This window comes from Poromitra crassiceps (genome assembly GCF_964638095.1).
Source record: "Poromitra crassiceps genome assembly, chromosome: 2".
NCBI lineage: Eukaryota > Metazoa > Chordata > Actinopteri > Beryciformes > Melamphaidae > Poromitra > Poromitra crassiceps.
In genome coordinates this window covers 14,765,804-14,778,583 of record NC_139624.1, presented here as the reverse complement: position 1 = coordinate 14,778,583, position 12,780 = coordinate 14,765,804, and the positions used below count along the sequence as shown (strand labels likewise).

Sequence of the window (12,780 nt, the reverse complement as noted above, 5' to 3'; positions counted from 1 at the left end):
CTGAGAAGTATAAAGACTATGTTACTGTTTAACACATAGCTTGCCCAAATGGAGCACAATAAACTCCGGCAGCGATGGAGGTGATTGGGGAGTCGGACCCCTTCACTTCAGGATAATTTGGGGAGGGAAAAGAAAAGAGTTGTGAAAAAAAAAAAAAAAAAAAGGAAAACAGGGGAAGAATGAATATAAAACATAAATGTGATAATGAAAATGTATGGAAAAGAAAAAAAGAAATGTTAATGTTGTTTATCGAAGTTCATGTTTATGGCACTTTACGAAGTTGTGAAGCACTTTCCTAATGAAGCATTTTCTGTGTATCTGTTTACAGGAGACCAACAGCATTATAGAATGTCTCGTCAGTTATACATGTTTTTCTAAAAAGCACCGAAATGGTATTCTACTGCATGTGCATGTCTGTGACTCAAAAGAGGGGAGATGTCATGTAGGGACTACCTTATGCGTAAGGTTACGTGCATTGCGTAGTGACTAGGTCACGCAGAGATAACGCATGCGCAGTACGGGTGTGACCAGTTAAGTTCCTGTGCTGAATGCTGTAAGAAGCACACTGCTAACACTGAAGCTAAGATGCTAATAAAGAAACAGATGCTAAGAGCAGAGCTTGTCGTCACCGAGTATTATTGAGCAAGTAAACAACTTGTACAAACACCAGGTACAGCACGGGTGTCGAGCAGCCTGCAGTCAGTTTGGGGGGGGGTTCAACGCCGAATTATGCCAACGCCGAATTATGCCGGATTGGTCGATCATCCCGCGCCCCTAATTCAGACCCCCACTCGAAGTGTTCTAGGTGTCGAGCAGCCTGCAAGCGTTCCAGGCGTCGAGCAGCCTGTAGTCAGGGCGGGGGGCTCAATTCAAATCTCAATTCTGAGTCAGCATCACTAAGCACATGGCATCCATTAATGTGCTACCTGGTGTTAAGCTGGAATAAACTCAACGAAAGGACATTTTTGTGTGCTGGCTCTCCTTCTACTAAGTATCTCCTGTGCCGTGCACAGAAACTTTAAAAACACCGGTGAGTGTGCTCGCTGCTGGCTTATGCCAGTTTGTTTGAACATTGATCACTGGTCCGACCTGGCTCTTGTGTAGCACCCCCAAGATGTGAGTGCTAAAGCTTGAATTATGCTCACCCTGCCGTGAAGGGCGCGTGGGTGGAGCGCGGGCCGGGCGCGTCAAATGACGTAAATTTGTTGGGCGTGGTTATTCGCTAGCTCCGTCGGGCGCTCGCCTTGTGCATTATTTTTTTTCTAACAGCGCGAGCTTCTCTCCAAACATGGCCGCTTTCAAGCCACTGAGCCCTGAACACTGAGCTGTGTTTTCGTCACATTTCTTGACCCATGTGGTAGGCTATAAACTTTGATTTGCAACTGTTCATTTTTAGTCATTTCACCAAGTAAATGTGTTGTGTTGAGAGCATTATTGAGAGAGATTAAAAGCATCACAGAGTAGTAGGCTATCAGGGCTGAGAAGTAAAACGGCTATTCAGTAAAAACAAGTTTGGTGATTCCTTTATGTGCTGATGTGGGGTCGTTTGAGAGTAAAAGCGCAGTAATGGCATCAACCCCAGCGCGGGGTCTGCACTGAGACTCGCGGGGCCCCACCCCCAACGAGCTTGGTCGAGTATAATTCAGCCTAAATTCGGGTTGCTTGGCTGGGTTACACACCCCGTAGCGTCCACCAAGCGCCGTTCCCCAGGAGACACTGTCGGGCGCCCGGCTCTGTGTTTTAACAGTTCCCCAGAGTCACTGGCAGCGCCCGCAATCAGATGCAGGTGAGAACCATCAGTCATTAGGTTGTCAATCAATGTCAGCCAGGGCTGGACTGGGACCAAAAAAGCTACCTGCCATGTGTCAGACAGGCCCACAATTTCGAATCGGCCAGATTTTTCGAGCTCGCGTTCGCTTCGCTCGCGCTCGCATGGGTTGGGGATTTACTTATAAAGCCACATGTTATGACCCGGTCTAGGGGTTTTAGGTGTAATGATGTTGCAGCATTGAATAAACGTGCCCAGTGAGAACTCAACGTTTACTTATTAAATAGACATAAGTACAGTACTAAACATAACACTGATTTTTTTTTAACGCAAATACAAGTGTATTGATTGTTGTCATGTTGGCGTCCCTACCACTAGGAATCAGTATTGTTATAGGTGAAACTATAAAACTAAACTAAAACTTAGATACTCAAAACCAAAAAATATAGAGTAGATTACTTTGGACATAATATAGCCACACAAACATTTCCCATATGTCTGATGTATCTTTCCCCATGTTACAACTCAACTCATTCTATGCCTGTGTTTGATGGAGCAAGCAAGCAAGTCATTGGAAATGAAATATTGTTTATACAGTAAGTTACTCTAATAAGCACAGTTTAGATGTTATAAAAACGTGAAAATCATAACGCCGTTGTTGCCGATTAACCCACCTGGCTACCACCATGAATAACGTTACGTTAGCTAGCTCACTCATCGATTACCTAGCAGTGTGCACCAATCCTAAAAGTTGTCATTTTGTTGAAATTAAGTAGTGCTTGGTCGATCATATGTACGCCGAATTTACCAGCAGGCTCTACGAATTTGTGAAGGCCTTTAGGTAGTTTTCTACCAGGTAGGTGCGATTGCCGATATCAAGGAAGGCAGTCTGTTAAATTGCCACATTTTCTAATAGAGTTTGGCGTGTACCGCGGCGCGCGTCAAAGCTACAAGCCAGAATCCTATCGCTTGGTCAAATTCAAATAGCTGCCACACTTACCTCAAACGAGTGAGACGCAGACGATGACGTCAATGTGAAGTCAGTGATTTTAATCCGTTTAGGTGGACGGTGGTGCTATGATCCAGCGCTACTTTTCAAACACTGTGATTGAAATGACAGACAGTTGCAATGGGCTGGCCCAATTGTACGTGGACCAACGTTGATTGGTTAGAGGGCCCTGTCTCACTCCAGAGACCAGAGTCATTCATGATTGACACCTGAATGGGCCGCTGACGGCCGGCCCAGACCCACGTGGACCAACGTTGATTGGTTAGAGGGCTGGTCTCACTCCAGAATCATTCATTATTGACGCGTGAATGGGCCGCTACCGGCCCAATCAAATACATAATACATACTTTTTCACCAACCTGACCGGCCCACTAGCCAGCGGCCCACCGGCCATTGCACCGGTAGAATTACATTGCAGTCCAGCCCTGATGTCAGCAGTTGTCAATCAATGTCAGCAGGGCCACTCAGCCCATATCCCCCCCAATACTCACTATCTATCCTGTGTGCCCAAAATTGTGAGAGCAAACGGCTGGCACCCTAAAAACCTACAATCTGCTACAGATTTTTTTTTATTAATGTTTGTTTATTAATTGGCCCCATTTTGCAAAAGTGGCCCCCGGGCAAAGCAAGTTGATCAACTTCTCCCTGATGTAGAAGAATGACTGTTATCAGTGTATCTGTTATCTGGCCTAAGTAGACAGTCATGGAATTCTGGACTAAATCATAGCTTGTCTATCTGACAAAAAATATTCTCAGATTTGGGCTCCAAGAGACACAATCTCATCAGATTGTGGTCTGTAGAATGTTGCTGCTTGATATGAAACATATGAAAAGGATTGTGCATCATGCTGTGTGGACTGGACTCTGCAAAGCGCTCGTCAAGTGGGACTTTTATTTTGAAAGTTGACCCGAAAATCGTTCGCTTAAAAAGACGACAAAAAACATAAGATACAGATAGCCCCCCAACCCCCTCGCCTCCTCTATGGGGGTGGTCCCTCCAGGGTCACGTGGCCTATAGCTGCCTCATCGAGCTCCGTCCTTTGTTGATGTGCGGTGCTGCTTCGCTAGAAAGACGCGAGAAAATAATGGAGGCTCAGAGTGGACTGCTATAAGACTGGAGCAGGCTTTTTGGACGCTTTGGGAGAGAGAAAGAGGGAGGGAGTGAGTGAGTGAGTGAGTGAGAGAGAGAGAGAGAGAGAGAGAGAGAGAGAGAGAGACTATAGAGAGATACCGAGGGAGAGAGCGAGAGAGCGCTGCTTGCTGCTTTGTCCTGGGATGGTGCTCCCCCTCTCGCCTGCTCTCTGTTTCTCATCCCTCTGTTTCTGTGTTTTTTTTATTTACCCCAAAAACAACAACAACAACAACAAGCATGAAGCCCAAACCCGCCTCCTGAAGACCCGGACCGGACCAGACCGGGTCTGACTCTGACCCACCCGGGATTTATTACTCCAACCGTCAACCAGGGATTATTAGCCTACTAGTCTTCTTCTGTGGTGTTTTTGGGGGGGTTGTTGCATCGACCCGGAGGACTGATCTGAAGAAGAAACAAGGAGGACAGAATATATTCAAACTACATTTGACCTTTCTATCTGTTCTATCTCTATATACCTCCATGTACCTCTGTCTCTCCCTCTCTTCACTCTATCTCTGCTCCACCTTTCTCTCCACATCTATTTCTCTGTCTAGGCTACCTAGCTGTATTGCTCTCTAGGCCTATGTAGCCTATAGCCGATCTGTTTCTTTTTAATAACCAAGCTGTCTATCTATTCTCTCTACGCCTCTTTTCACCTTCCTATCTCTCTCTATAGCCTATACCTCCATTAATTAGCATTGCCTTATCAGTCCAGTTTCATCCAATGGCGTAACGTTACAAATAACACTTTGAAAATTATACGTGCAATGTGTACGCCAAAGACAACGGTCTGATTTGTCTATCTGTAGGTTCTTTTAATATCTATTTCCCTCTATATTTGCATCTATCCTTTTCTATTCTCTATCTCTCTATAGGCGTCTGTCCCTATCTTGCTCTACCCCTCCATCTCTCTCTCTCCATCCATCCATCCATCCATCATGGCTCCAGCCTCCCGGTTGTCCCGGTGGGTGTCGTGCTCGTGCCTGCTGGCTGTGCTCGTGCCCGTGGCCCGGTGCTCGTTCCCCCGCAGCGGAGCGGACTGCAGCCCGGGGAGGAGCGACTGCAGCCCGGGTGAGACATCCACACACTTTGCCCATCAGCACCAGCATAAACATTATTAGCTTCTTCCTGGGGTCCACCACACATACACAGGCCTACAGTTAGGCTTACTATAACCACATAAACACAGCAGCTCACCGAGGACCAGTTCATCTAGTCCACAACAGAGCCCCTTCTGATATTCTGTCTCTCAGAGCCAAATCTGAGAATGTGTTATTCTTATATGATGACCCATAACTCCGTGATGACTCTCTGCATTGTAGGAGAGATAACGGAGAAACTATTACGACCAAAACCATCGTTCTTCTTCTACATTTCTCTAATGGTGTCAACGTCTTATGAATGGAAGAATGCTGGAGTCAGTTTAACAATTCATCAGTTTGCTGGGGACTCCCTGGAAACCCCTCAAGGAGTTTGTGTGTGTGTGTGTGTGCGTGTGCGTGTGTGTGTGTGTGTGTGTGTGTGTGTGTGTGTGTGTGTGTGCGTGCGTGTGTGTGTAACGTGCGTCATTGTTGTAGTTAAAGAGGGCATTTTGGGGCGAACTCTACACAGTGACCACTCCTCTCTTTACCCGGGCAGGCAGGGCTTATTATAGAGCTAATGACAGGGTTAGACACAGGGCGAGGTTACAAGGCACAGTATTAGTGTGTGCGTGTGCATGTGTGTGTGTGTGTGTGTGTGTGTGTGTGTGTGTGTGTGTGTGTGTGTGTGCGTATGCGTGTGTGTGTGTATACTCTACATGCAGGAATCAGGATAACATGTTGAGGCCAGGGCCTTGTGCACTGTATTGTATTGGTGAATTTATAGCAAAGGGAATGTGTATCACTAATAACACTTCCTGTTCTGTGCGCTGAGCGCTCATTCTTTACAGTCTGACTGACGCAGAATGGAGTTGATTGATCAATACTTTTTGTAGCTGTATTTGTTTTAGGTCCGGACGACATTTAGTCTCTTCTCTATAAACAGATAAAGTGCATCTGAGACGTGGTCATTTAGTCTCTTCTCTATAAACAGATAAAGTGCATCTGAGACGTGGTCGGACTGTAAACGACGGAAGAGGAAGTGTTGGTGCGGGACGTCCTGACTAGAGATGGAACGATATGAACATTTCATATCACGATTATAGTGACCAAAATTATCACGGTCGTTATCAGTATTATCATCACGCTTTGTTAAAATGTGCTGAAAATGTTCAAAAAGTACTAATACACTCACAGAAATCCTTTCCAACAAGTTTTATATTGAAAACTCAGACCCAAAAAGGATTGATATAGATTCAAGATTTTATTTTTATTTTTTTATTGTCACTCCATGGTACAAGTATCACGTGTGAAATTCTTGTGCTGTGGACTCCGTTTACAACATAGTACAAATATAACAGGGCATATGAGTGCAAAAACAACAAGAGACACAACAAGCAATAAGGCAGTACAGTGATAAGACAAGTCAGAGACATTCACGATATTTATGATGGGTGTTGTGGTGTTAAATTAATGTTAAAGGGTGTTAAATTTATGATTTAATCATAAAGCAGTATGGATTATTACACTATGTCACTGTGACAGCATCATAAAGCAGTATGGATTATTACACTACGTCACTGTGACGGCATCATAAAGCAGTATGGATTATTACACTACGTCACTGTGACAGCATCATAAAGCAGTATGGATTATTACACTACATCACTGTGACAGCATCATAAAGCAGTATGGATTATTACACTACGTCACTGTGACAGCATCATAAAGCAGTATGGATTATTACACTACGTCACTGTGACAGCATCACAAAGCAGTATGGATTATTACACTACGTCACTGTGACAGCATCATAAAGCAGTATGGATTATTACACTACGTCACTGTGACAGCATCATAAAGCAGTATGGATTATTACACTACGTCACTGTGACAGCATCATAAAGCAGTATGGATTATTACACTACGTCACTGTGACAGCATCACAAAGCAGTATGGATTATTACACTACGTCACTGTGACAGCATCATAAAGCAGTATGGATTATTACACTACGTCACTGTGACAGCATCATAAAGCAGTATGGATTATTACACTACATCACTGTGACAGCATCATAAAGCAGTATGGATTATTACACTACGTCACTGTGACAGCATCATAAAGCAGTATGGATTATTACACTACGTCACTGTGACGGCATCATAAAGCAGTATGGATTATTACACTACGTCACTGTGACAGCATCATAAAGCAGTATGGATTATTACACTACATCACTGTGACAGCATCATAAAGCAGTATGGATTATTACACTACGTCACTGTGACAGCATCATAAAGCAGTATGGATTATTACACTACGTCACTGTGACAGCATCATAAAGCAGTATGGATTATTACACTACATCACTGTGACAGCATCATAAAGCAGTATGGATTATTACACTACGTCACTGTGACAGCATCATAAAGCAGTATGGATTATTACACTACGTCACTGTGACAGCATCATAAAGCAGTATGGATTATTACACTACGTCACTGTGACAGCATCATAAAGCAGTATGGATTATTACACTACATCACTGTGACAGCATCATAAAGCAGTATGGATTATTACACTACGTCACTGTGACAGCATCATAAAGCAGTATGGATTATTACACTACGTCACTGTGACAGCATCATAAAGCAGTATGGATTATTACACTACATCACTGTGACAGCATCATAAAGCAGTATGGATTATTACACTACGTCACTGTGACAGCATCATACAGCAGTATGGATTATTACACTACGTCACTGTGACAGCATCATAAAGCAGTATGGATTATTACACTACATCACTGTGACAGCATCATAAAGCAGTATGGATTATTACACTACGTCACTGTGACAGCATCATAAAGCAGTATGGATTATTACACTACATCACTGTGACAGCATCATAAAGCAGTATGGATTATTACACTACGTCACTGTGACAGCATCATAAAGCAGTATGGATTATTACACTATGTCACTGTGACAGCATCATAAAGCAGTATGGATTATTACACTACGTCACTGTGACAGCATCATAAAGCAGTATGGATTATTACACTACGTCACTGTGACGGCATCATAAAGCAGTATGGATTATTACACTACGTCACTGTGACAGCATCACAAAGCAGTATGGATTATTACACTACGTCACTGTGACAGCATCATAAAGCAGTATGGATTATTACACTACGTCACTGTGACAGCATCATAAAGCAGTATGGATTATTACACTACATCACTGTGACAGCATCATAAAGCAGTATGGATTATTACACTACGTCACTGTGACAGCATCATAAAGCAGTATGGATTATTACACTACGTCACTGTGACAGCATCATAAAGCAGTATGGATTATTACACTACATCACTGTGACAGCATCATAAAGCAGTATGGATTATTACACTACGTCACTGTGACAGCATCACAAAGCAGTATGGATTATTACACTACGTCACTGTGACAGCATCATAAAGCAGTATGGATTATTACACTACATCACTGTGACAGCATCATAAAGCAGTATGGATTATTACACTACGTCACTGTGACAGCATCATAAAGCAGTATGGATTATTACACTACGTCACTGTGACAGCATCACAAAGCAGTATGGATTATTACACTACGTCACTGTGACAGCATCATAAAGCAGTATGGATTATTACACTACGTCACTGTGACAGCATCATAAAGCAGTATGGATTATTACACTACGTCACTGTGACAGCATCATAAAGCAGTATGGATTATTACACTACATCACTGTGACAGCATCATAAAGCAGTATGGATTATTACACTATGTCACTGTGACAGCATCATAAAGCAGTATGGATTATTACACTACGTCACTGTGACAGCATCATAAAGCAGTATGGATTATTACACTACATCACTGTGACAGCATCATAAAGCAGTATGGATTATTACACTACATCACTGTGACAGCATCATAAAGCAGTATGGATTATTACACTACGTCACTGTGACAGCATCATAAAGCAGTATGGATTATTACACTACGTCACTGTGACAGCATCATAAAGCAGTATGGATTATTACACTACGTCACTGTGACAGCATCATAAAGCAGTATGGATTATTACACTACGTCACTGTGACAGCATCATAAAGCAGTATGGATTATTACACTACGTCACTGTGACAGCATCATAAAGCAGTATGGATTATTACACTACGTCACTGTGACAGCATCATAAAGCAGTATGGATTATTACACTACGTCACTGTGACGGCATCATAAAGCAGTATGGATTATTACACTACGTCACTGTGACAGCATCATAAAGCAGTATGGATTATTACACTACGTCACTGTGACAGCATCATAAAGCAGTATGGATTATTACACTACGTCACTGTGACAGCATCACAAAGCAGTATGGATTATTACACTATGTCACTGTGACAGCATCATAAAGCAGTATGGATTATTACACTACGTCACTGTGACAGCATCATAAAGCAGTATGGATTATTACACTACGTCACTGTGACAGCATCATAAAGCAGTATGGATTATTACACTACGTCACTGTGACGGCATCATAAAGCAGTATGGATTATTACACTACGTCACTGTGACAGCATCATAAAGCAGTATGGATTATTACACTACGTCACTGTGACAGCATCATAAAGCAGTATGGATTATTACACTACGTCACTGTGACAGCATCATAAAGCAGTATGGATTATTACACTATGTCACTGTGACAGCATCACAAAGCAGTATGGATTATTACACTACGTCACTGTGACAGCATCACAAAGCAGTATGGATTATTACACTTACGTCACTGCAGGGGCGGACTGGGATCATAATTCAGGCCGGGCATTAGATACCAAGCAGGCCAGGCCGATATGGGCCGATGCGCGTGCCGGCGTCCGAAGGGCGGTGGTAAACCAGTAGGCGGCGCCTGGCCTGCTGTTCAGTGAGTGGCCTGGCCTGGCTTGCAAAAAAATTTTTTTTTTTTTTTTTGGCAGGCCAGGCCACCGGGCATTTGCCTGACGTGCCCGATTATGCAGTCCGCCACTGCGTCACTGTGACAGCATCATAAAGCAGTATGGATTATTACACACAGGCCATGTGAAAGATCTGCTCAGCCTCGGCTTGTTGCACAACACTGTTAGAAGAGCTGAGGCAGCTACATGTAGTTGACATAAGGTTAGTTACTGAGCTGAGGCAGCTACATGTAGTTGACATAAGGTTAGTTACTGAGCTGAGGCAAACAGCTGCTAAACTCATGTCAGACTGACGTTACCTTCTTATCTCCTCACAAATGACCCTGGTATTCAGACTGAACTGTCAACTTGTTCACTCATCTGCATCTTCTAGTCTGAGATCGCCCTCTGTGTTATTTCTATCGTGCGCTCCGCTCCCCCCAGGGGAATTCATTCAACCAATCACTAGAGACCAAGTCCAGCGTATATCAGTACATCTCCCCTTTGAATAAATGCCCTCCAAGCAGTGTGCCGTTCACATTTCTAAGTAATTGGTTCTTGTGATGAATTTAAAACAGCCTCGACAGCAGGGAACGCTCACACACAGCCATTGTTGTTTACTCCTCTGCGCAACCGCACTTGACAACGACTTAAGCTGCTCGCAGGGTTCTGCGCAGCCTCGATTTGGAGCCTTGCCGCCGACTAGCGGCGACAGCGAGACGGCACATACTCAAACGTAACTCGGCGCGTTGCCTGCGGTACACGTCCGAAACACTAGGTGGCTTGTGGTGCACTCATGTCCATTACATAAATGACGCTATCGTGTTGTTTACCAAGAGAACTTGCAATCATGTCGGTGGGGGGACATTTTATTGTCCCTCCATTTCAAAACTCATTCCGGTGAGCCTGCAGAAGGCTTTGCTAGATGAGCGACAAGCACTGTTAAATGAGGAAATGGCATTTCCTCATTCCTCACAACAAGTACGTCAGCGGATACGTGCGCGGCCCAAGGCAACGGCCAATCACAGCTCTCGTGCTGGTCACGTCACGTCCGCGTTGACGCCGCGGAGTCACATTTTCGAGGAGGTCACATTCGAGGTCACATTTTCCGCCGAGCTGCGGCGATAGGACGGCCAGCTGCGGCGATTCCCTCAGCTGTGGCGATTTCGCGTGAACATAAAACCGGTTTTAGTCCCGCACGTTGGGCTGTTTATTGATGCTGATTGGCTAATCGTTAGTCCCCCTCGGTGCTCATTGGCTGATTTGGCTCGGCATTAGTGTCAACCAGAGAAAAGGCGTGTGCATGACGATGCCAGACCAAGAGCAGCCAAACTCAACTCGGTGGAGGTCTGGACGCAGCATTAACGTGCATTAAACGTGACGTGCATTAAAATCGATAGGGCAATATATCGCGATACTTTTTTCCGCAATACTGTATTGATATTTCAGAAAAATATCGTGATACAGTATATCGCCATATTGATTTTTTTTGCACAGCCGTGTGTTCAGTGACACAATAAGAATACTTTTTTTCCCAGTGCTTTCAGTAAGACACTCAACACTCAGTAGTTTTTGACTAAACTTGTCCACTAAGTTATCAATATACATATGGGTGTTACACAGCGTGTTGTATTTTGAGCTCTATTTTAAAATTTTCAGTAAATGATGTACAGTATTGCAATATATCGCAATATGTATTGTACCGCAATGTATCGTGATACAATCGTATCGTGAGGTCCTTGCCAATACCCAGCCCTATAGCCCCTACACAGCAGATTATCCCTGTTTCCATTGCATGAGAAGCTGACGGAATGCTAACGCTTGTTTCAGGTATTAAGTCGGTTTCCCAAGTGTTGCTAGGTAAACAGTTATGGCTTGTGGAAAAACGTTAGATGTTGATTGCTAAACTTGCACCAAAAATTTGCGAATGCTTTTATTTTATATTGTTGGCAAATGGCCATGGTATAAGCGGGATAGTCAACTCCTAGGTGTGCGTTAAACGATGCACTTCGCGGAGGCAACCACCCTCCTCCACCTGCGGTGTCGAGTGGTTCTTCGCCACCTAGTCGCTGATGATCCCTTACATAGTCATAGATTTCTTGCACAGACTACTGTGATACCCAGAGTCTGTCAGCCTGATGATGAAGAAGACTGTGATACCCAGAGTCTGTCAGCCTGATGATGAAGAAGACTGTGATACCCAGAGTCTGTCAGCCTGATGATGAAGAAGACTGTGATACCCAGAGTCTGTCAGCCTGATGATGAAGAAGACTGTGATACCCAGAGTCTGTCAGCCTGATGACGAAGAAGACTGTGATACCCAGAGTCTGTCAGCCTGATGATGAAGAAGACTGTGATACCCAGAGTCTGTCAGCCTGATGATGAAGAAGACTGTGATACCCAGAGTCTGTCAGCCTGATGATGAAGAAGACTGTGATACCCAGAGTCTGTCAGCCTGATGATGAAGAAGACTGTGATACCCAGAGTCTGTCAGCCTGATGACGAAGAAGACTGTGATACCCAGAGTCTGTCAGCCTGATGATGAAGAAGACTGTGATACCCAGAGTCTGTCAGCCTGATGATGAAGAAGACTGTGATACCCAGAGTCTGTCAGCCTGATGATGAAGAAGACTGTGATACCCAGAGTCTGTCAGCCTGATGATGAAGAAGACTGTGATACCCAGAGTCTGTCAGCCTGATGATGAAGAAGACTGTGATACCCAGAGTCTGTCAGCCTGATGACGAAGAAGACTGTGATACCCAGAGTCTGTCAGCCTGATGACGAAGAAGACTGTGATACCCAGAGTCTG

General features: G+C 44.1%; 1 protein-coding gene across 1 annotated transcript in view; it reads left to right on the top strand.

Annotated features, from left to right (window-relative positions):
- Positions 1-4,847: 4,847 nt before the first annotated feature.
- Positions 4,848-12,780, top strand: part of LOC310798497 (tomoregulin-1-like) — a gene marked incomplete at both ends in the record, with an annotated part of 55,192 nt that continues 47,259 nt past the window's right edge. The window contains one exon of the mRNA XM_083661030.1: positions 4,848-4,980. Within this exon, the coding sequence (XP_083517156.1) occupies positions 4,848-4,980 (133 nt within the window). The remainder of the gene's footprint in view (positions 4,981-12,780) is intronic.